The sequence below is a fragment of the Rhyacophila brunnea genome, unplaced genomic scaffold (genome assembly GCF_057557595.1).
Source record: "Rhyacophila brunnea isolate RB1 unplaced genomic scaffold, BYU_Rbru_1.0 scaffold_13, whole genome shotgun sequence".
Classification (NCBI taxonomy): domain Eukaryota; kingdom Metazoa; phylum Arthropoda; class Insecta; order Trichoptera; family Rhyacophilidae; genus Rhyacophila; species Rhyacophila brunnea.
In genome coordinates, this window is record NW_028232785.1 from 19,371,840 (window position 1) to 19,398,245 (window position 26,406).

General features: G+C 34.6%; 2 protein-coding genes across 2 annotated transcripts; one reads left to right on the plus strand and one right to left on the minus strand.

Annotated features, from left to right (window-relative positions):
• Positions 1-1,847: 1,847 nt before the first annotated feature.
• On the minus strand, positions 1,848-8,240 carry LOC147076816 (uncharacterized). Its single transcript, XM_085940928.1, has 4 exons — positions 8,030-8,240; positions 6,444-6,668; positions 4,257-4,409; positions 1,848-1,859 (listed from the first exon to the last, which is right to left on the minus strand). Exons 1-4 carry the CDS (start codon positions 8,204-8,206, stop codon positions 1,848-1,850), a joined length of 567 nt encoding a protein of 188 aa, XP_085797054.1. The 5' UTR covers positions 8,207-8,240.
• Positions 8,241-14,290: 6,050 nt separating this feature from the next.
• Positions 14,291-25,933, plus strand: LOC147076817 (uncharacterized). The gene is made up of 5 exons (XM_085940931.1): positions 14,291-14,516; positions 16,289-16,513; positions 20,658-20,810; positions 21,869-21,932; positions 25,863-25,933. The coding sequence occupies exons 1-5, from the start codon at positions 14,340-14,342 to the stop codon at positions 25,931-25,933; spliced, it is 690 nt and encodes a 229-aa protein (XP_085797057.1). The 5' UTR covers positions 14,291-14,339.
• Positions 25,934-26,406: the final 473 nt, after the last annotated feature.

The window sequence follows — 26,406 nt, forward strand, 5'->3', positions numbered from 1 at the left end:
AAAAGAGCAATCAGTATTTGGGTGGACAGGGATTGTATTGATAGCATACCCAGAAGAAAACGAGTCGGGAAATTCATTTTATTATCATTGTCATAAGGAAAGAAACCGTATGTTCTTATGTAGAGAAATCTAAGAAATCTATTGTAGACTTGATCCAATTTAATTGCGTGGATGGACCTATTAGGACTCCAAATAATGCTGGCATATTCTAGAATACTCAAAACAAAAGATACGTATAATGTACTGATAAACCACCACACTTCGGGTCTAGCTCAGTTTTTGGTTTTTCTTTTGAAGGTGGGTATCATAATTTTTTGGTTAGCAATTAGTAAACTGTCACTTTTATTTTTAGTATGGTTTTTAGGATTTGGGGGTGGACAAAATAACACACCGGAATTTGTTTTATAAACGGCAGGGTATATATAAAGTGATGTTATATAATTGTTACATTTTTTTTTTAATTTGTTTTGCGGAGGACAAAATTCATGCGTTTAGTGTTTTCCGAATACTGCCCGCCATCTTGTTTCACTTTCACGAGAGACGTTGTTGAAGAAAGGCGACATTGCAACATCTCCAACGGTTATAATTTACGGCATTGCCGGCTCGGCTATATTATCCTTATTTTTTTATTTCGGAATCAGCGCTTTAAATTGTTTACATTTTTTTATTTAATGATATTTACTTTTTACGACGCACTTACGCGTTATTACAACGTACTGTCCATACTGCGGAATTTTTTTATACATCTTAATTTTACATATTTTACGATCTAGTTATGAAGTAACACTCTTTTTCTTCTCCTAGCACTATTTAACATTCCTCTCTCTCATTCACAATACAAGTTATTACAATTTATTGGCGTTTTGTCTACACATTCTACTGACATGTTTTACTCACTTGTTTGATTATGTTTAAGTGGCAAAAGCTTAATACCATTCATCGTCTCGCATACCTTCCGACTTGTTTACCCTGGTCTTCTACGGACCATGTCCTCAGCCTCAAGGATATGGTTCGTGGGACTTATTCCTGAAAGGGAATCGTCCCTCTGGGTGATCAAGGTTGCGGCTAGGTGCTGTTTTATTTTACAACAGGGCCAAGGATGTGCTCAGGCCACTCTAAACTCCCAAAAGGTACTCCAGGTATAAGACCTGAAGTCCGAAGACGTAACAGTACGTAGCACTCGAACGTTTTCGAATGATTTTGAAACCCTCATAACAAAACCAAGCATTTTGCTAGATCTAGTACTGATGTTATTACACCAAGATTATTACGCGTTATTGAAATAATTATTTAAATTAAATACGCCCTAACTGAAATTTGATTTTTCAATCGTGATAACAAGTGTCTCACTTTATTTTTACGCAACTCAGTACTAGGCGGTTCAAAATTGTCTACAAAATAAACCAATATATTTTTCATTTGCCATAGTGGAAAAAAATTCTTTTCCCCATTATGATGGTGCTATGTCTTTGGTTTTTTGAAAAATTTGTTGGAATGACGCATATGAAGAAATAAAAAATTAAATATAAATTATACTAATGAAGTACGTTCTCACAGAAAGGTCCTTCTGTTAAGTTACAAGCAGCATTGCCGCGCATTCAGTTGTCGGTTCGGTGACGTAGAGGTAAAGGGTGGGAGCTTTGGGGAATCATAGGAGTGAGTGGCAAAGAGCGCACTGCGGACGGCAACGCTGTTGCAATTTGCAAGGAGCGGTGACTGTCAGTAAGACAGGTAAAGTAAGAAAAAGATAAAAACTAGCGGATTTTAAGTGCTGGAACGTGGTTTTGACTCGTTTGAATATGAAATATTACAACATATTATAATGTCCGCGATTGACCAAAATACCTTTACTGGCCATCCTTGAAGAAACAAAGACGAAGTGCTATAGTTTTAATGGAATACAACCACTGTCGTTTTGTCATTTAAAAGGATAAATTAGTATTTATCCTTTTAACGAATCACAATAATCCATGGACAATAAAACACAATAATCCACGGATTATTGTGTTTTTTTGAAGTATGTTTCATTTTGTGTCTTTTGAGAACACCAATTTGCAGAAAACTTTTAAAACATACATCGCAATGATGTGGTTTTTTACCATTATGTATTATTTTGTTTTTTGAGATTAACAATATCCAGAAAATTTTTGAAACACACATTGCATTGATGTAGCTTAACATCAGTATGAGTCATTTTATGTGTTTTGAGACAACTAATTTGATAAAAGGTTTAATAACACACATCGCATTGATGTGGTTTTCAGCCAGTATGTGTGATGTTATGTTTTTTGAGATAACTAATGTACAGGAAATTTTTAAAACACACATCGCATTGATATGGTTTTTCACCACTATGTGTCATTTTATGTCTTTTGAGAACATCAATTTGAATAAAATTTTTAAAACACACATCGCATTGGTGTGGTTTTTTACCAGTATGTATCAATTTATGTCTATTGAGACTACTTATTTGATTAAAGGTTTTAAAACAGACATCGCATTGATGTGGTTTTTCACCAGTATGCGTCATTTTATGATTATTGAGACCACCAATTTGAAAAAAGGTCTTAAAACAGATATCGCATTGGTGTGGTTTTTCTCCAGTATGCATCATTGTATGTTGCTTGAGATTTCTAATTTGATTAAAGGTTTTATAACACACATCGCATTGGTGTTGTTTTACACCAGTATGATTCAATTTATGTTTCCTGAGATTACCAATATCCAGAAAGTTTTTGAAACACACATCGCATTGATGTGGTTTTACACCAGTGTGTGTCATTTTATGTCTATTGAGACTACTAATGTAATTAAAGGTTTTAAAACATACATCGCATTGATGTGGTTTTACACCAGTATGATTCATTTTATGTTTTTTGAGATTACTTATATCCAGAAAATTTTTGAAACACACATCGCATTGATGTGGTTTTACACCAGTGTGTGTCATTTTATGTCTATTGAGATTACTAATTCGATTAAAGGTTTTAAAACAGACATCGCATTGTTGTGGTTTTTCACTAGTCTGTATCATTGTATGTTTTTTGAGATCACCAATATCTACAAAATTTTTGAAACACACATCGCTTTGATGTGGTTTTTTACCAATCTTGTTAATACCACACTTCAAGGTTTCGTATGAATGAAGAAAATATTCATTTTGTTCACCACTATTCGTCTTGTATGACTCATGGGGACTTGAGTTCATGCATGACGTAGTGTAGTGACTATTTAAATGATTCATAGATTCAAACACTTCACAACAATAATTGCAAATAAAGTTACGTGGGAAATATGTAACTCTTCTCAAGATAATTCGTACCACCTTTGGCAAGTATATTTTTTTTACCTCCCGTTTGACGTTTGATTCATCTATGGTTATCTCTGAATGCTGTATTGTCATATTTTTTATTTTATTTGTTGCATGTCGTATTTTGTTCTTGACCAAGTTATTGTCAACCGCACCTTTTCTAACTTTGTCCTGCAGTTTCGTGAAACATTGCTGGGTAGAAATCTAGGTACAAAAAGAATATTGTTGGCATATTCAGTTCAATAATATTAAATTAAATAAGTTAATAATGATAGGGTTTAGTCACTAGGGTTAGGGAATTCTCACGCTTGATCAAAGCTATCAAATTATACAAATTCACTTTTATATCATTTGTCGATTTGCACATCTTATAATTGCATTCAATTGCAAAATTGCGTTCAGCGGAGGAGGATTATGTCTGGCTTAACGGTTTGTCAATAAGGAAAATCGCCACATTTGGAGTAAGAAATTCCAGTAGAAGGCTTAAAGCCTCCATCGCATGCATAACATGACAAAAATGCACCGCTCAGTTCTGTTTACACGTCGATGGCATGATCAGAAAAAAATCTTCAAAAATAAGGCCGGAGCTCGCGGTACGGTAAATAGGTATCGCTACCAAACCCATATAAATGATATTTTTGTTAAAATTATGAATGACATTCATTCGGCGATTCATTGATTTGGTTTCACCTTGGATTTTAGTTTTTGGACCTATCAATTCCCTTCCAAAATTATGCGATTTCTGTAAAATCATACGACAATCCGGCCGGCGGTGCTAAAAAATAAGTGGCCAAAGTTGGATGTACAGAATTTGCTTTGTTGAGAACATTGATTTTCGAGTGGTAATATCGATCTTTCGGATAGAAAAAATAATTACGTTTATAATTTTTAAAATTTAAAATTCTATAGGGCTTAATAAACAACCATTATAATTGAACGTACACACCTGATCTAATGGCCTGTATTGTGGATCAGAGCAGCCAGGTTGAGGACTCACATTATTGATTTTGCGCATTGCCTTGTCAACAAATTCTTCTTTGATGGCGATTCCCTTATTATCATTCTCAGACTTTATATCGGTCAGAACGTATTCACTTATCTGGAAATAAAATCATTATTAATAAAATGTTACAGTATCACCAGATTATAGTCAAGTGATTTTACACGAGAGACGTTCTAGCCCAAAAACCTGTCACGAGTCATGAGATGGCGGTGGTTTTAAACATATCGTGGTGGTTTGTCTGCCACTGTAAACATGTGGGTACTCAATTACCTTACCACCTTATGATTTTATGTTTAATAATTAAATAGCTGATTATTTTTAACAATATTTGCACACATTGGTAAAAGATTTACATTATAATTTGTGCGCTGAGTGAGTGCGCCACATGCTAACCGGTGGTGACCAAACCTTGTGCGCATTGGATGATTACAAGTGGCGCATGTCATCTTTGCGCCTCTTTATTGTTTTGAAGTAGGCGCCATAGCTGAATCAATCTTCAAATAATTTGATTAATAAAAATTTGCAAAATGCTATATGTCGCTTTGGATCGACATACAGATGTGAACAAGCATTTTCATCCATAAAATTGATTAAAATGAAAACAAGGTCGAAAATAACAGATTCAAATTTGAAAAATTCTCTACTGCTTCAAGTAACAAATTTAACACCGAACTTTGAAAAGCTAGCGAAATCCAAACGCTCAAAAGCTCTCAGTGCTCCATCCCGCACACAGCTCTCTCTCTCATCACATTCAACAACTGTGATCCAAAGTTATCATCACCAAACGACTCTCCGACAGCTGTAGCACCATCAGCGGGGTCAACGACAGCGATCAGCTTCTCGTCCAAGAGATCATTTCTAACAGTTGTAGATTGGTGATCCAATAAAAGATCGCCACCCCTGCATTCGAATATAATAGAAATATCATTCAATATTGTTTATACTGCGATGGACTTAGTTCTAAATTCGAACACCAGACGATTTATAATGGTATTTTTCGACTATATTTATTAACTGCGTTTGACAGGTCGAATACATACTACCTATATTCATCCATTTATCGCAATAATTATGTTCATGGTTTTTTAATATGTGTAAAAAAATGACGGCGAATTAAGTGTGACAATACTAATAAACTGCTTTCCCGTCATGATGAATAAAAGTGATCAATAAATAGCTATTATATCAGATATCAATTATTAATAGTCATACGCTGGATTAATAAAATTGTGTAACCAGAATACTCGCAACACTTAAATTCGAAAGAAACAATCAGACAGCCTTTCAATATCGAAATCATTAATCGTTGAAGAAAATATTACCGACTCAACAATCAATGGTAAATAGGTACGACGCACTGTGTCACCCAATGCTATTTTACTAAAGATTTTTTATATTAGTACCTACGTGTAGGTGTTTAAATAGGTAACTACATAATTATTTATCTTTGCAATACTTAAACTATTATTAAGTATTTACAGAGGTTGCGAACACTTGCAGGGCTGCTCATTTTACGGGAGGGTAGGCGTTGTTTTATGTAAGGTTCCTGATATGGGATTGGTGACGTCTCTTCGCGAGGGGTTGCAATTGGTAGCAATAGGTACGATACACTGTGTCACCCAATAGGTTATTTTACTAAAGAATTTTTATATCAGCAGCCTATGTTGTAACTGGTGACATGAAGTCACCCGACGACATGACGTCATTGTGGCCGCCCAATGCACGCGGCTCAACATAGATATTATTATACTGAAACTCCTATTTGTGTATGGTTACGATGAATAACGTCAGTATTGGAGTAGCGTTAATTTCTCGAAGACTATTGTCTCACTCCGGTAGTACGTCACAATGATGTCATATGACGTCATGTCGCCGGGTGACTTCAACTCACAAGTTACAACATAAGGCCCCAGTACCTTCGCGCAGGTGTGTAAATAGGTAAGTACACACTTATTTATCTTTGCAATAGTTAATTCGTTAATTTAAAGGAAAAGCCACTGTGTCAACCAATTTTTCACGGCACCAGAATATTGGTAATTATGGATAATTTTGAAGAATATTCGTGCCAATTTTCGTTTAGAAATTGACCTAGAGTTTGTCAACAAAATTATGAGGAAGGAATCTACATACCTTTTTTAAGTGAATACTAGTACTCTTGTCCTCGATATTTTCCTGTTTGACTGACACATCAAACCGACCCTTGCTCTTGGAGTCATCTATGTCAATCCATCGATACGCAACGTCGCTGATTTCTTCTGCCGGTTCGTCAGGCAATATTTCAACAAATTCTTCTTTGACGACGATTTCCTCATTATCATTCTCAGACTTTATATTGATCAGACCGCTTTCATGATTCTGAAAATAACATTATATTTATAAAATGTTACGGAATCGACATTGTAATCAAGTGAGTTTATACTCGCTGAGCGACATTCCAGCCCAATAAACTTTCAAAAGTTTAATAACCATTGCCGACTTAGGTAGAAAGCCGATACATTCACAACGACTTGTCCTACTTTTTCCGCCCCTCCCATTGTTGTCTAAGGATGACATGTCATTGCCTGTCATTTTTCTATAAAGTGCTCATACTGACGCGTCTGTCGTGTTCACCCGGAGATTGGTATTATTAGAATATATAAGTGACATGATAAATAATACACTCGCATTAACACACCTTCAACAAATGAAGATAGATATATAGAGAACATAGATCAATGCTACATATTTTTTGGAAATCGATATTACCCCCGGTTTTGTATGAAGGACTATTCTGACTTCGACAGCTGATGAATAACAGGAATGTATATTATTTATTAATAACACTGATAGTTAATATATTTGATTTGAGATTTTTTTATAATTCAATTTGAAACGAGAAAGGGCGAATCAATATGTCAAGCAAACTGGGATCTAATTTTGAAAGCTAAAAAGTGGAAAACTCGTTACTTGTGCAAAAAACTATGCTCAAGCTGTATTTATCCAAATTTCCGAGCGTCCGTCTCTGTAAACATGTACTCTTTTACCTTACCTTCTTAACTACCATTTTATGTTGAATAATTGAATAAGTAGCTGATTTTCTGATTATTTTTTACACTTATTGCACACATTCGTAGATTATATTTATTAACATAAATTCTCATAGTTTGCGTTTGACAGGTCGAATGCATATTATTGTACTTATATTTAAATCGAAATTATGTTCATTTTTTTAAACGATTTGTATAAAAAATGGCGAAAAATTCAGTTTGACAATACTACTTAATAAACAACTTGCCTGACATGATCAACAAAAGTGATCAATAGCTATTATATCAGATATATATTAATAGTTATTCGTTGGATTAATAAAACTTGTCTTTCCCGTATTACCAGAATATTCGCAACACTCAAATTCGAAAGAAACAATCAGACCGCCTTTCAATATCGAAGTCTTTAATCGTTGAAGAAAATCCATACTCAATTGTCAATCGTCAACACGATGTGCTGTGTCACTTAATAACATTTTATTTATAAGTATTTTGATATCAGTATGTACGTAATGTAGGTGTGTGAATAAACACTTTCCTACTTATTTATCTTTGTAGTTCTGATTTCGTAAACTAAGGATAACCCACCTGTATATACCATTTTTGTTTTTGCCCAGCACCAGAATAGAAATAGAAATTGTCAACAAAATTATAAACACCAATGCCTAAACAAATAAGGAATCAACTTACATCTTTGACGTGGATATTATTGCTCTCGTCATCGATATTCTCCTGTTTGACTGACACGTCAAATCGACTCTCACTTTTGAGGTTATTTATGTCAATCCATTTATATAAACCGTCGCTGATTTCCTCCGCCGTTTTTTCAGGCAGTGTGACATCGTTTGTTTCGGATTTCACTTCCATTATAAACGATATTTAACACAAAATCATGCATTACCTTCACAGCGCCTAGTGATAAACTACAGACCATAGACAATTATACTTGAGTTGTCTACCATAGATATTATGAATTAGATTTAGTGTTGCCGTTTTTCATCACACGTTGTCCATGAATTTTAGAATTTCGGCAAATAGTATAGTACGCGTGGCCCGGTCCTCACAAAATGAAAAAACCAGTGCAGTATTTGAATGCAGTTCACTGAAAGCAAATCACATCGAAACCCTAAATAAAACAGCTTCTTTTATTCAATTATACAATAACGACGTACTTACCTAGTTGAAAAGAATATTTTCGAATCAACAGTCTTTAACACTGTATGACATAGAACCACAATCTGGCTACTCACCGCCATTCAGAGACTCATGCACCAACTAACCTACCTACCCCTTAAATACCCCCAAAAAGTTGAGATTTTCAGCGGCATTCTGGACTTAATTGAGGCCCCATCTTCACGACACCCCATTCGAAGATTTTGGACAAGAAAATAAATGTTTTCCTCACCTTCATTGCTGAGGACGTGGAAACCGCACCGAGCGGGATAGAATCATAGATCCCGAACATCATTAATCTATCATATTATAATATGACTGGATAGGGTGGTTTCGCTGGCAGGATCTTTGAGCTTGGACTTGCAAGCCGTCCGACAGGTACATGCTGAAGGGAAAATACAAGAAGCCAACCACATCCTCTGGGAATGTCTGAATATGTGATCCGAATGTCAGGAAAATTTTCAAGTCGGTCCAACCTGCTGTTGGGCCCGTCCGACTTGGTTGCTACTAAGACCAACAGCTATCTTGCTTTCAAAAAATTTGCGGCTTCTTACTGCGGGCGTGAAGATCTCTTAACAAAATTTTCTTTCCTCCTTTTCTCTCCCTGGCACTTTGCATTAAGGTAAACTTATTAAACTCAGTCAGAGCCAGTGACGTCTCTAGATAAAATGCCGCCTCTAGGCAGCGCCAAAATGCCGCCTAATTTTTTCATACATTATTTTTGTCATCCTTTCATTAGTTCAATATCTAAAAAATGTGTTGTATGCATATATTATTACCAACAAAATATGACTAATCGAAAATCTTCAAGTGTGGTCTCTGGTTTCTGGTCACCAAGTACATTGAAGGGCAACGGAAGTAAACTAGATATCGTGAACCCGATAAAACCAGTGAGCTGATTTTTTTAATGGAACGAATTATATTTTCATTATTCCTAAGTTTATGTAGCTATTTCTACATATTCCAAGTGAATTTCCTCGATTTGCCGTCCGTCGAGTAACTGCCGGCCCCAAGCGACTCTCAATCTGCCTACCCCCACGGGACTTCACTGGTCAGAGCTCACTTTGAGCGTAGCAAGTCTTGGGACATCTGCTCCCAGTCCACTTAAACAATTACTTAATGTAGGTACTTAAACAACTAATTGTATGGTTCCGCGATACGCTTTATTTAGACCGAGTGTGGTGCGGGGCTCGTATCAGTGGAGGGCGCTTAACTTTAATGTCATCGCTAAGGTCTCAGCTGCCATTGCTTGACATTGATCTATAGATTGCTCATGCTGACGCGTCTGTCTTGTTTACACAGAGAATGGTTTGATTTGAATAGATAAGTTACATGATAAATAATACATTGCCATTAACACACCTTCTACAAATGAAATGCATAGATCAATGCTACATAATTTTTGGAAATTGATATTACCACCCGTTTTTGTGTGAAGGACTAGTCTGACTTTGATAGCTGATGAATAACAGGAATGTAATCTGCCTATCCCCACGGGACGTCACTGGTCAGATCTCACGTTGAGCGTAGTAACCTAAGTCTTTGGGCATCTTCTCCTAGTCCAATAATTGGACTTAGACAATTTTACTTATTGGACTTCAACAAATATTGTTTCACATGCCTCACATCACCAATAATTGTAGGGTCCCGCGATACTCTCGTTTAAGGCGAGCAGGTTTCAGAGGGGGGCGCTTAAAACTGTCATCGCTAAGGGTTCAGCCCAAAAGAAGGACTGAATTACAGCCGGAAGAAAAGAATAAAGTACTTTTCTGAAGTTACATAAGAAATCGATCTTCTCGGGTCGTAGAACAATGTTCCATCGAAGGTTGCATTCGTATGTAGTTACAAAATAATTTATTTTATATTATTAATGAAAAGCTTTTATAGATTGGCAAAGATTGGAGTAGATTGGTTAATTAGGTACTAACTATAGATCGCTGCACATAAGTGAGCGTATGATTTATCTCACTCAATCATAATATCGTCCCCTTATTGCAGAACTAGCCTAACTGATTTTTAGACATTTTACAGGAGAGCACTTTTAAACTTTATTTCGTCATTAATTTGAAAACTGTAAATGCAAAAAAATTGATTTAAATATATGATAATGCATTGATTAAATGCTTTGTTTATGTGAAAAAAGAATACAAAAAAGTATATTCCGTCACATATTTTATGCAGATAGGCTACTTTTGCACTACAATATTTGAAATCAGAACTATCTTATTTGAGTTAAGCTTGTTCTGCATAACTATTAGGATATGGTTGTACTACAATAATTCAGATCAGAACTATCTTAATTGAGTTAAGGTATTTGAATGCGAACATAAGGCAATAAAAAATGGTACCTTAAGCGCATTAAGAAGTTAGGCTAAATTTGTATAGCACTACAAAATAAAAATTAAATCTCAAGACATAGTTTTTTTATTCACAAAATCTACCAAACACTTCAACGAACATAGGTACTTATAATATACTGTAGTTATTAATGAAAGTTAGAGTTCAAGAAGTTATATAAATGAAAAGGCAATAAAACCTATTACTCATAAGCATTATTTTTAATTTAATCACTGTCGGTTTCATCCCTATTCACTTCTTGTGGTGAGGTGATCAGTCCTGTATAGAAGGAATGGTAGTCAACAGGGATTATTTTCTCCCGGCAAAGATACATTAGGTCACAATGTTTTAGCTTAGCTATTGATATGACCGAACTTCTTACTGGCATCAATTTGAAGTCAGTTATCTTTTAAATTAGTGGTCTACGACTACGCTCAGCTGTATTAACTGGTGCAGGCGAATCTTCAAAGTTGTACTCGATTTGGAGTGTGTGTGGATTTTCTGGCATATCTGAGATTCGTTTTATCATTTGCCAAGAAATTTTGATTCCACGTTCATCCTTATCCCAATTTTTGGTTGTTGATTTCAAGCAATGTAGGCGTAGGGTCTCTTCCTACTTGCTGTCGTGCTATTGAATACCACTAGCTCGGCGTATATACTGGTACTTTCTTGGCAGCCCTTTTAATAACACTATGAATCGAATCAACTTCATTCTGCGTGTGACCTTTTCTGAAAAGATATGTGTTATTTTACAAGAGACATTGGCCGCACAGAACATGTACATACAGTACATGAAATGGATACAATTTTTTCCAGCACGATTATCTGAAAAAAATATGAATTCTTTTATCCTTTCCGATACCTGTTGTTTGATGAAATCAAAAACACAGCTTCCAAATTTCACACACTTCTCTCATTCCAATTGATTCATGCCACATAAAACAATGGCCTTGTTGTGATCCTAGATCATAAATACTGAGATTATATGTGGCATACTTTCGTTTATGTTTATAGTATAAATGTGCGGCTTCTGATCTGGGATTTGTAAGACTTGTTGTTACGCAATAGGAATGTTTTATTTAAGTTTGCCTGCTCCTTGACATTTATTTTAACTTTCGGGTATTTTTTTTAATTTTTTAGATGAGTATCATATTCTGCTTTCATAATATCTTTTTCTTCATTACTGCTCTGCTCATATTTCAAGAAAAAGTCACACTGGTCCTTCTTCGGAGTAAAGAATAATTAAATTCATTAAAAAATATGCCTCTATATGTAGGTACATTGAAGCAATGTCTACTGTCAAGCTTTTTTCTTCGTAGTCCTTTTTATATAGGTCAAATAGCTTTGTTATATTTAATGCTGCATCCAAGTACTGCTTCGTGGTCTTTTTTCGGCAATAATGGCTGCTTACTGTAGAAAAGCTTTTAATGTGATCCCTTACGTTTTGCTTCATGTGGTCGCTTACCCCAAATATCCTCTGCGACCCTCTGCTGTCATCAGCAACCGTGCTTGAATTAAGGTGGTATGAATTCTTTGCAGCAGTCTTAACCATTTGATAACGTATGCTCAATGAGTTTAAAAACAATTGGCATATTTTAATCTTGTTAAGATCTTCTGAAAGAAAATTGAGTTGTCAGTCATTTTACGATGACTTCTTTCTCTACCTTCACTTATATCAATTGTAGCTCTTTTTTATTAAATTCAACGAAGCGGTTCACGTTGATGATTTATATCACCTAAATTCCAAACTTATGAAATATTGCAACCCTCTGTTCTTGGGTAATTTTTATAGAACAACCAAATTTGCATGTTTGAGGAGAGGGTTCCTTCATTTGACGCTCACATATTAGGTACATTGTTTTTCCAGTTTATAAATTTGTTTCCAGAATTTCGCTGCTTTTTTATTACATTTCTGCGCCACAGAGCTTCATTACGATGTCTTTTCCTAGTCTTTTTTTTCCTGCTTGACTTGAGTTAATCACCTCTAGGACAGGTGCTGAAAGTCGATTTACAATATTACCAATACCATTTGATGAGTTTTCATCACTGTGTGATGATAGTGAATGCTGTGTTGGTTCATAGTCTGATCCACTGTCGGTAGAAAATGGGTCCACTTTCCCATCATTATCAAAAGAATCAGATGTCGAAAGAACATCTTGATCATCCATAAAATTATTGCAAACCTTATCGATGTTTACAGAGTCTGAAAATATATACATCATTGAGCTAATGTGCGGGATAGAAGCAAATTGCAGTTCTTATTTCAGTCAAGAAAGTGTTTATTTTTGTTGTAAAAGTGAACAATAAAACTCATAATTACCTCGTTGTTCTAATGTACAGTGGGTCACTGTGGCACTGATTTCTCCTTCGTTATTTGGAGTCAGCGGGATCAATCGATTTGGTGTTGATTGAACTCTAGTCATGCCACTGATTTCGGTAGAAAATGTGTTAACTATCTCATCATCATCAACCAAATTAGATGTGGAAGGAGCCACTAGATAGTCCATAGAATAATTGCAAGACTTGTCGGTAATTACAGCATCAGCGTAATTACGTTGGCAGTTGACATTGACAGCGAACTAGTACAAATAAATCCTAACTGCAATAGAAAGAGGCGATATTGCCAACGTGTAAGTGTACTTTTGCGTGCAGAACTCGCTTAACGTCAGTTAGGCTAATTTAGTTCCAAAATATTTTTAAGATTGAATTTAGGCTTGGAATGATCTAAGCTGATAACTTTTTTTATATTGATAATTCAGATACGCCTGTTCTGACTACAAATAGAGAATCAAAAAAGGAATTTTTCTGTCAAATAAAAAAAAAATCACAAAAAATCAGTTAGGCTAGTTCTGCAATAAGGGGACGATATTATATTATGGTATATGATGATCGGGATATGATCTATGATTCTAACCCTCTCGGTGCGGTTTCCACATCCTCAGCAATGACAGCGTGGAAATCATCTATTCTCTTGTTGTCCAAAATCTTCGAATTGAGTGTCGTGAAGATGGGGCTTCAATCAAGTCCAGAATGCCGCTGAAAATCTCATTTTTTGAGGGTATTTAAGGGATGGGTAGATTAGTTTGTGCGTGAGTCTCTGATTGCCAGTGAGTAGCTAGATTGTGGTTCAATGTCACACAGTGCTAAAAACTGTTGATTCGAAAATATTCTTTTCAACTAGGTAGGAACGTCGTTATTGTATAATTGAATAAAAGAAGCTGTTTAATTTGGGGTGTCGATGTTATTTAGTGTCAGTGAACTGCATTCAAATACTGCACTGGCTTTTTCATTATGTGAGGACCGGGCCATGCGTACTATTAATATTTGTCGAAATATTAAAATTCATGGACTACGTGTGATAAAAAACGGCAACACTAAATGTAATTCATAATATCTATGGTAGACATCTTGAGTATATTTATCTATGGTCAGTGGTTTATCACGTGGCTCTTTAAAGGTATTGAAGATTTTGTGTTAAATATCGTTAAAAATGGAAGTAAAAACCGAAACAAATGATGTCATATTATCTGACAAAACGACGGAGGAAATCAGCGACGGCGCATACAAATGGATTGACATAAATAACCTCAAAAGTGAGAGCCGATTTGACGTGTCAGTCAAACAGGAGAATATCGATGACGACAGCAATAGTATCCACATCAAAAATGTAAGTTGATTCCTTATTTGTAGGGGCGTTGGTGTTTATAATTTTGTTGACAATTTCTAAATTAACAAAAATTACCATTCTGGTGCTGGGCAAAAATAAAAATAGTTTATACAGTGTGTTATCTTTCGTTTACGAAATCAGAACTGCAAAGATAAATAAGTAGGAGAGTATTTATTCAAACATCTACATTACGTACCTACTGATATCAAAATACTTATAAATAAAATGTTAATTTGCGCCGCAGCGCATCGTGTTGACAATGAGATTGACAATCGTGTATTATTTTCTTCAACGATTAAAGACTTCGATATTGAAAGGCTGTCTGATTGTTTCTTTCGATTTTAAGTGTTGCGAGTATTCTGTTAACACGGAAAAAAACAAGTTTTATTAATCCAGCAAATAACTATTAATATATATCTGATATAATAACTATTAATCACTTTTGTTGATCATGTCAGCCAAGCAGTTTATTAGTATTGTCAAACTGAATTCGCTCTCATTTTTTACACATATCGTTTAAAAAAAACGTGAACATAATTTCGATTAATATATAAATACAATAATATGTATTCGACCTGTCAAACGCAAAAAATGAGAAATTATGTAAATATAATCTACCAATGTGTGCAAATAGTGTGAAAAAATTATTCAGAAAATCAGCTACTTATTCAATTATTTAGCCTAAAATGGTAGGTTCGGTAAGAGAGTACATGTTTACAGAGACGGACAACAGCACGCTCTGTGATGTGTTATTAACACGGCCATATTTACATTAATAAAGCCTGAGCATAATTTTTTGCACAAGCAACGAGTTTTTCAGTTTTCAGCTGTCAAAATTAGATCGCAATTTGCTTGACATATTGATTCGCCCTTTCTCGTTTCAAATTGAATTATAAAAAAATCTCAAATCAAATATATTAACTATCAGTGTTATTAATAAATATTAAACATTCCTCTTATTCATCAGCTGTCAAATTCAGAATAGTCCTTCACAAAAAACTGGTGATAATATCGTTTTCCAAAAAATATGTAGCATTGATCTATGCATTACATTTGTAGAAGGTGTGTTAATGCTATTGTATTATTTTTCATGTAACTTATCCATTCAAATCAAACCGTTTCCATTGACATCAAATCAAACAGACGCGTCAGTATGAGCACTCTATAGAACAATGATGGGCAGTGACGTCCCTAGACAAAATGACGCCCTTGGGCAGCGCCATAATGCCGCCCCATTGTTTATGCCTACAATATTTTTTATCATCCGTGCTCGTGTCATTTCTGGTCACCAAGGACGTCGAAGGGCAATGAAAGTAAACTAGACATCGTGAATCCGACATCAATATACAGTCCTGTTAAATCTTTTATGTTAATAAATACATTTTGTTTCCAACCAGTGAACAGATTTTTTAAAGAAAAGATATTTTCGTTATTAAGTACTCAGTCTAGGTAGCTATTTCTGTATAATATACCAAATGATTCTCCTCGATTTGCCGCCCTTCGAGTAACTGCCGCCCCCAAGCGACGCTCAATCTGCCTACCCCCACGGGACGTCACTGATGACAGGCAATGACTGTTGATACATTGACAACAACCGAAAGGGCGAAAAAAGTAGGACCAGTCGTTGTGAATGTATCGGCTTTCTACTTGAGTCGGCAATGGTTATTAAACTTTTGAAAGTTTATTGGGCTGGAATGTCGCTCAGCGAGTATAAACTCATTTAATTATAATGGTGATTCTGTAATATTTTATAAATATACTGTTATTTTCAGAATCATGAATGCGGTTTGATCAAGATAAAGTCTGAGAATGACAAAGAGGGAATCGTCGTCAAAGAAGAATTTGTTGAAATATTGCCTGACGAACCGGCAGAAAAAATCAGCGACGTTGCGTATCAATGGATTGACATAGATGACTTCAAGAGCAAGGGTCGACTTGATGTGTCAGTCAAACAGGAAAAAATCGAGGACAAGAGTAATAGTATTCACTTAAAAGATGTAAGTAGATTCCTTATTTGTTTAGGCGTTGGTATTCATAATTTTTTTGACAAATTATAGGTCAATTTCTAAACAAAAATTAGCACGGCTAGTCTTCAAAATAACAATAATTACCAATGTTCTGATATTGTGCATAAATGGTTGACACATTGGCTTTTCCTTAAAATAAACGAAATAAATATTGCAAAGATAAATAATTGTGTACTTACCTATTTACACACCTACGCGTAGGTACTGGGCCCTTATGCATAAAGTATTTTAATTACATAAAATAGTATTCTTTTAAACCTTTCGCTCTAATGTTTTAGAATATAGTCATATTTCAGTACATCCATGTGCAGTGGTGTTAAGATTTTTTAGTTTCAATAATTTTCAAACGCATTTACAAAAACATCAGTAAAATTAACGTTAACATTATATAGTGACATATTTACAATAAAGAATTATATTTTATAATCTTTTTGATCCCAAATTTGAAAAGAATTCGGCATTTTATTAGTCAAAAATGGGCACGATTAACACATTTGAAGATAATTATAAAGATATTTATTATAAGCTAATATAAGATAAGAAATACTGAATAATCATTTCATATTGATTTCCATAGTAACGCACGTATATATTATTTAATAATTTAGTTGCTAGGACCCCCTTGCAACCAATAATGGTATCGAAATTACTTTTCATACAAAACAGAATTAACTAAAAAATAATTTAATTCTGCTTAAAGATGACTAAAAGTATTAAAAATGCATTGGCATCGTGTTCTGATATATTCGAAAAGTTTTAAATGTCTAGTTAGTTGGGAAGTTTGTTAAAAAGTCGATTGCAAGATTTGTATCAGACAAACAACCACCGGCCAAATAAGAATACGACCTAAGAAAAACGTTGTAAAAATATTGAATGCTATGTCTATTAGTCTCTAATGCAGGGGAGGCCAACATTTATTGGTGCACTAATCTACAACAGTTAGAAATGATCTCTTGGACGAGAGGGTGATCGCTGTCGTCGACCCCGCTGATGGTGTTACAGCTGCCGGAGAATCGTTTGGTGAAGATAACACGGGACTACAGTTGTTGGATGTAATGAGAGAGAGAGAGAGCTTTGAGCGGGATGGAGCACTGAAAGCTAAAGCGTTTGGATTTCGCTAGTTTTTCAATGTTTGGTGTTAAATTTTTTACTGAAAGCAGTAGAGAATTCTTCAAATTTGAATCGGTTATTCGCGACCTTGTTTTACTTTTAATCAATTTCATAGATGAAAATGCTTGTTCACATAGATCCTTAGCGACATATATAACTTTTTGAAAATTTTCATTAATCAAATTCATATGGAGATTGATTCAGCTATGGCGCCTACTTCAAAATAATAAGTAGGCACAAAGATGAAATGCGCCACTTGTAATCATCCAATTCGCCACGGCAGGGGCCCTATACGTGAAGCGGACCCCCAGGCTAGAATCTTTGGTGGGGCCCCCTACCTATCGTTAATAATAAAGGCAGTATGTACGCGGTAAAAATAAGCCGGGCCACCAGGATAGAGGTATACCAGATAGGATGCCTATCAGCCCCTACCCCCCCCCCCCCATTGTAGGGGCCATGTGCCAATGTTTGGTCACCACTGGTAAGCATGTGGCGCACTCACTCAGCGCACAATTTATACTGGTAAATCTTATATCAATGTGTGCAAATAGTGTAAAAAATAATCAGAAAAATTCAATTATTCAACATTAAATGGTAAGGAAGTAGAAAAGGTACATGTTTAGAGAGGCAGACAACAACTCGCTATGTGATGTGTTAAACTCAGTAGCGCACCCAGGGGGGGGGGGGGGCAAGGGGCCTTGGCCCCCCCCAAAAACATTGAAATTGAAAGCCAATAGATTAGACAAATAAAAACACGGCAAAAAAAATATTTGAAATTCTCCAGCACCCTCTAGAAAAATTTCTTAGATTTTAATTTCTAACACAAAAATTTCGAAACACTAATGTCGGGTTGTTTTAGAAACTCAATCTCTAATGGAAATGTCAAAAAATTCTCGGTGTCCATCCAAATTCCGGAGTGGTGTACACCGAGTGCAATAGACAAAAGTCCGATAAACGAGAAATTAGGCTGTGTTCTGTTGGGTAGGTTTGTGCACCTATAAGTTAAATGCAATAATACTTTTTTTCCATTTTCAATTAATATTTTGGAACTTCACTATTAAAAAACCCAAAATCGACGATAAAAATTCGGCGAAAAGTACGACTACACCCACCACCATGGGCTGACAGGGCTATAGCCTGGGGGCCCGGGCTTAAGAGGGCCCTGCGTGGCGGCTCGTCTAATTGTGAGATAAACACACACCAGAAATTTGTTATATCATAAAAAAAAAATCACATGTGGCGCTATAGATACTACTTCATCAAAATTAACATAAAAAATATGAAGTATGATGAAAATAATATGATATACGTAACTACATGATAATAATTCACGTGTATCATTTTATATTACAATTATTTTTAGTGTTTCTAGAAAAATAAAAATGTTTATTTATCCAATATCGATGGGTCGAATGCAACTTGGCTACCACAAGAGGGGGTCGTGACCAGTGGTCTATAGTATGATAACGATCGATAATATGATATGAGGTCCGACAAATCAAGAATTCAAGGGAATTATTTAACAATATAGATAAATCCACGGAATACCATTTGGGAACACTACTGTAGAACATCACATTCCCCTAAACCCTGGTGATAGGTAAGGGGGCCCGCCAAACATTCATGATGTGGGGGCCATGCCCACCACAGTCGGTGGTGGTGTAAATTAAAAAAAAAAACATTTTTTCGGTGGAATTCAGCATACATATTGTGGCTCTTAACCGGTGCACCGCTGGCTTGTTGCATGTGCACCGCGAAAATAATGATAAAAGCAGAAAAATCCGCGAAATAGCGAAAACCGAAAAAGTCCTTCGTGAAATTATGAAAGCCGATGAAAGATCTAATGTGATTTCGATGTTGCCGAATCGATCGCACGCGTCTAAAATCTAAAATATCATGGAGGAATTTGTATGGATGGTGCTCCGTCAATGTTAGGCTCATTTAAAGGATTTGTTACCCTCGCAAAGACAAGAAATCCTAACATTATATCTACGCACTGTTTTATTTACACAGGGAATCTATAGTTTCGAAAACATTACAGCAGTGCTAAAACCTGTACTAGACCAATATTTCATCTAATCCAGACCTTTAAAAACAGGCATTTTAAAAAAAAACTTTGCATTTCTATGGAAGCTAAGTACGATTGTTTGCTTTTTCACACTGAAGTGAGGTGGTTACAGTGGCGCACCCAGGGGGGGAGGGGGGGGGGAAGGCAAAGAGCCCTGACACCCCCCAAACATTGAAATTGAAAGCCAATAAGCATTTGGGCTTAGACAAATAAAAACACTGGCAAAAAAAACACAAAAATTTCGAAACACTAATGTCAGGTTTTTTTAGAAACCCAATCCCTAATGGAACTGTCAAAAAATTCTCGGTGTCCACCCGAATTCTGGAGTGGTGTAGGTCATGGCTGAGGATGGCTGACAAGGCTCTAGCCTGGGGGCCCAGGCTGTGGGGGGCCCGGCGTGTCGGGTTGACCAGATAAACACACATAAAAAATTAGCTTTAATAGTAAAAAAAGTCGCCTGCGGCGCTAATTTACTTCTTGGCCATGAACATTTTCAATTACTTATATAATTGTGCAATATATTTTTTGATTATTATGTGTCGATACTCAACAGCTCCATTATTAAAGTGGATGTATTGAAAATCGCCAATAATTCTTATGTATAAGTACCCTTAATTTGAACTAAAACACAATTTGAAAAACGTTAATGTAGTGTTTCACACTGCCTTTAATCTTAGCGGTAGGTAGGGGGGCCGCCAAGCCTAGCATGAGGGCCCGTTTCAGGATGTGGGGACCATGGTGTAGGTACACCGAGTGCAATAGACAAGAGAAATTAGGCTGTTTTACATTCTCCTCCTTGGGCCCCCCCCAATATTAAATCCTGGGTGCGCCACTGGTTAAACTTATGAAATTTTATTAGGCCGGAATGTCTTTCGTATAAAATTACTTGATTATAATGATGATACTGTTACATTTTAATAATAATGTTATTTTCAGAAGCGTGAATACGGTCTGATCAATATAAAGTCTGAGAACGATAATGAGGGAATCGTCATCAAAGAAGAATTTGTTGACCACGCAATCCGCCAAATCAATAATGAGAGTCCACAACCTGGCTGTTCTGATCAACAATACTGGCCATACGATCCGGTATATACGTTCAATTATATTAATGTTGTTTATTAAGCCAGGTGACTGATGCTTAACAATACCCATTAACCGTACCGCGAGGCCCCGCCTTATTTTTGAAGAAATTTATTCCGATGATGCCACCAGCGTAGAAACCGAACTGAACGGTGCATTTTTGCCATGTCATGCATGCAATGGAGGCTCTAAGGCAGTGGTTCTTAACCTTTTTGAAGTCATGGTGCACTTTTAATCATAAGTAAAAATTGCGTAAAAATAAAAAAGAAAGTCAGAAAACAAAGAAAAATATGCGGACATAAGTTTTATTAGAAATTTAACAGATTATTTATATAACAATCAAATAAAAATATATTAAAGAAAAGGTATATAATTACATATATCGCAAAACTGTAACCCGTAAATTACCCTTCAAAATAGGATTTATTTGATGTGAAAATCAATTATTAATGTGATACCTGAGCTTGTCAGATTTTGCGGATTTCAGAAATATTTGGTCGAATATTTGATATAGCTATGCTCAATAGTCTAAATTCGCAAGTTTTACTCGTTTCTAAATATGATGTTGAAAACTGTAACAAAATTTTCAAGGCGTAATTTCGCGAAGGACTTTTTCGGTTTTCACTATTTCGCGGATTTTTCTGCTTTTATCATTTTTTTTTCGCGGTGCACCGGTTAAAAACCACTGCTTTAAGGCCTCTAATCGATGGGTCTCACTTCAAATGCGGCGATTTTTGTTATTGACCAACCGTTAGCCAGAAATAAGCTTTATCCGCTGAACGTAATTTTACAATAATTAGAATGCAATTATAAGATGTTCAAAATGGTTGCATGTTGATCAAGCATGAGTGTTCATGATGATACTAATCATAAATGTTAAAAAAATGAGCGCATTATCACGTTAACTTATTCGTTAAATATATTTTATCAAAAAAAACACCAATTATTCACAACGATTAGTTGTCAAAACGCATAGTATTTATGCAATAATAGAGAACCCTATAATTTATAATATTAATTTTAATATTATTGAACTGATTAATCCAACATTATTCTTTTTGTAGATTTCTACCAAGCAATTTTTCACTGAACAACATCACAGTAACCCACTGGACGCTGTTAGAAAAGGTGCGGTTGACAATAACTTGGTCAAGAACAAAATACCACATGCAACAAATAAAATCAAAAATATGACGATACAGCATTCAGAGATTACTATAGGGGAATCAAACGTCAAACGGGAGGTTCTGAAATTATACTTGCCAAAGGTGGTTCGAATAATATTGAGAAGAGTTACATATTTCCCACGTAACTTTATTTGCAATAAGTGTTGTGGAGTGTTTGAATCTGTGAATCACTTAAATAGTCACTACACTACATGCATGATGACTCGGCATCATGATTCATACAAGATGCATAGTGGTGAAAAGCCATATGAATGCAATGTGCAAACCTCGAATCGTGGTATTCACAAGATTGGTAAAAAACTACACCAATGCGATGTGTGTTTTAAAAGTTTTCTGTACATTAGTGATTTCAAAAGACATAGAATGAGACATACTGGTGAAAAACCACATCAATGCGGTGTATGTCATCAAAACTTTCATGAACTTAGTAGTCTCAAAAGACATAAATTGACACATACTGGTGAAAAACCACACCAATGCGATGTGTGTTTTAAAAACTTTCTGCAAATTAGTAATTTGAATAAACATAAAATTACACATACTGGTGAAAAACAACATGAATGCGATGTTTGTCATAAAAACTTTTATGAAATCGGTAGTCTCAAAAGACATAAAATGACGCACACTGGTGAAAAACCACATCAATGTGATGTTTGTTTTAAAAACTTTAATCATATTAGTAGTCTCAAAAGACATAAAATGACACACACTGGTGAAAAACCACATCCTTGCGATGTGTGTTTTAAAAGATTTCCGCAAATTAATGATCTCAAAAGACATAAAATCAAACATACTGATGAAAAACCACATCAATGTGATGTTTGTCATAAAAAGTTTCATGGATTTGGTGAACTCAAAAGACATAAATTGACACATAGTGGTGAAAAACCACACCAATGCGATGTCTGTTTTAAAACCTTTAATCAAATTAGTAGTCTCAAAATACATAAAATGACGCATACTGGTGAAAAACCACATCAATGCGATGTGTGTTTTAAAAAATTTGTGCAAATTGGTCATTTGAATAAACATAAAATGACACATACTGATGAAAGACCAAACTAATGCGATGTGTGTTTTAAAAGGTTTCTGCAAATTGGTAATCTCTAAATACAGCAAACTACTCGTACACATAATAGTGAAAAACCACATCAATGCGATGTGTGTCTTAAAAACTTCCATCAAATTAGTGATCTCAAAAGATGTAAAATGACACAAACTGGTGAAAAACCACATCAATGAGATGTGGGTTTTAAAAGTTTTCTGCCAATTGGTGTTTTCAAAAGACATAAAATGAAACATACTACTAAAAAACTACACCAATGCGATGTGTGTTTTAAAAAAATTCTAATTTAACATTTTAAATGACATAAAATTACACTTACTGTTTACATACTCGTACCATAAAAAATATGCGAGGTTTGTTCATATAAATAAAAAAATGATCAGTGCATAGCCACACTATTAAGCTAATACTTATGGAAACTGGCCGACAAGGATTGGTCTTACCTCTCCTGACCCCCCAGCCTTTCTCCACCTGCTGCTCTCATCATTGTTCTTTCATCTATAGAGTGCTTGTGCTGACGTGTTTTCTTGCCGAAGAATCTCGGAGACCTCGGAGTTCATCTGATTTAGTGGTTCTGTGTTATTAATAATTAAGTTTACTTCTGTTCATATTACAGTAATATCCTTACTAAAATGGTGACAGTCACTTCAAAACGACAATTACTTTATTGTAATCGTCAGTCGACATTAGAGAATACGAAACTGTCAGTGATAGAGTAAACAGAACATATAATTTTACTTTGAAATTTGTACTTTGTTGCTATTGTTAAACTTTATCGTGTTTTTTTCAAAATGACAAACTTTTACGTTCTCACGCAAATTTTTTGGCAATTTTATTCATTACTATAACCAATAAATATTTGGCGTTAGTGTAGGTTGAAGAGAGAGAATGTCGTTGTATGTTGGTTGATTAAAAGAGACGGCTTATAGTTGATACTTGAATACATTAATACAATGCTGAAGATGACAGCGTGCGATTATCATCTCGGTTGATTAACTGGTGAGAACGAGAGATTGATTATACCTAAAATTAACTGATAGACTCTATTCAAGTGGAATGGCGGTCGACTATGTCAAGTGAAGGACTCGTGACCATAGTAGTGAATCGCATGACGGACTCGATGAGTTCAGTGGGGATACATGTATAGTCCTTTCAATTTATACAAATGCAGTACATATGATAATGACATACATACAAAATTGCTTGCATACAATACAACTTGCATATTTTAAAGGCTAACTCTTTTTGCATTCAATCATATGTGAATCAATTTTAATTAAACAAGTATTTATTTATTCAATAAATAATTAACAAGATTCCAGAATGTAACACTCTATATTGAACGTACATAATATTATGTAAATATCTCATGCATATACCCACTAGAAAATTTATTTTTAGAAAAAAATCTGACATGAAACGGGAGTTGAACCTGTAACCGCGAAACCGACATTATTTACGCATTGTGATAAGCATGTAGGAACTACAAGTCAAATTCGTCGTAATTGAGTGTTTGCCCGTAGCTTAATTGTGAAAGCACACTCGCGCGAGTCCAGTGGTTACAAGATTAATCCCTGTCGAGTGTCATATTTTTTCTGGTGGTATTTTATAATTTTTATTATTAAATTATTATAATTTATTTAATTATTATAGTATTTTCAAATTATTTATGTTTAATTAAATGTTATAATACACCTATGTAGCTGTTTACACTAATTATAACCTTTTGAAATTTAATTAAAATCGTTAAACATAAATTGAACTGTTAAAAATAATAGAAAAAAATAGGTACATTAAGTAGGTACGCTTCGAAAAGGTGCACCACTTAGTCACAGATAATGTAAGTATGTACAAAATTCGAGCTGTATTTTAATTAAATTTTAAAATCTAAAATAAAAAATAAAGTTATTTATAAATATACACATAATATAAATAAAAAAGATGCCTCTCAATTACTCAAATTTTCCATTTTTTTACGAGAGCCAACAAAACAATCTTTGTAATACACCTTTTAATACACAATCCGACTTCGGCTAGCTCAGCTGCCGAACTATGGTATTAAAATAAAATAAAATAAATAAGTATAAAAATGCTTTCAGTACATATTGGAACGGGTCACATTATAATATTAAGAAAAATAAAAAGACGATTGTTTACTACCGTATGGTTTTTATTTGTTATTCAAAGTTGAAGATATATTATTAACAGAAAAGTTACACTAATTGGATCGTAATACATAATTTACATATATATTTCTAAATAAGATCTATATGAGTTCACAAAAAAAGTTTAAAAAATGATCTCAATAATATTATGTTCTTGTTGATAATTATTTATATAATGCACATTAAAATTTATGCCAAATTTTTCATAAAGTTTTATGTGCAGCAAACGTGTTTACAAAAGATTTGTGTACCTCTTTTAGTCAAATAAAAATAAATCAACTGTATAGCTGATATTAGATTTTGTGTAACAATAAAATTAGACATTGAATGCCTATTATGAAAACAGTCAAAAATTATTTATTTATTTTGCGCACACCAATGTGAAGGTAGGGTAGAAATGGATTTTTTATGTATTAATGTGGTTTGGCATTATTCTTGTTTCTATGTTACTTTAATATTTTTAAATTTAATCAGTAGCGCTATTTACGAAAATGCATTGCAAATAAGACTTAATTCTATATAAATAAAAAAATTGAACTTGTGGTTTTATTTTATTTAGTCTACCCTTCGTACGTTTCCCGGAAAATTAAAAAATAAAACACATTTTTGCACTTTCCTATTTCTTGATTCTGAAAAGCAGGTTGGTTGCAAAAGGAACCGTTCAAAAATTCGGAACCCGTCTCCATATCTCCATCAGGAGCCGAGACGTAATTTCAGCAATAATTCGTAACTTTTAATTGGACTGAAATATTCACGCTTGGCAATTTTTTCGGAACCCCATATATCCGCCAAAATTCCGATCGTGCACTCTATTCATACAAAACTTAGAGCGGAATGCAGAAACATTTGTCATAACTAAAATTTCCTTAGCAGAAAACACTATGCAGAAACACTGTCCTTAGTTAAGATCATTTTTATTGAAAATAATACCATATTTAAAAATTCTCGTTAGGTAAATTAGGTAAATTATTTTATAATTGTTAAACGATGACAAAAATATGACAACTGCATTTTATAAATGCAATAACTATAAATACATATTAATATTTAATTATAATACTCTTATGTTTCCGTTATAAGTCATTATACGTGATTCCACAGGCACCACAAGATTTTTTTTTAACATGGTAACACTAGCATCAATTGTCAGTCTTCATCTGGTATTTTGTATTTCTGCGGGCTGG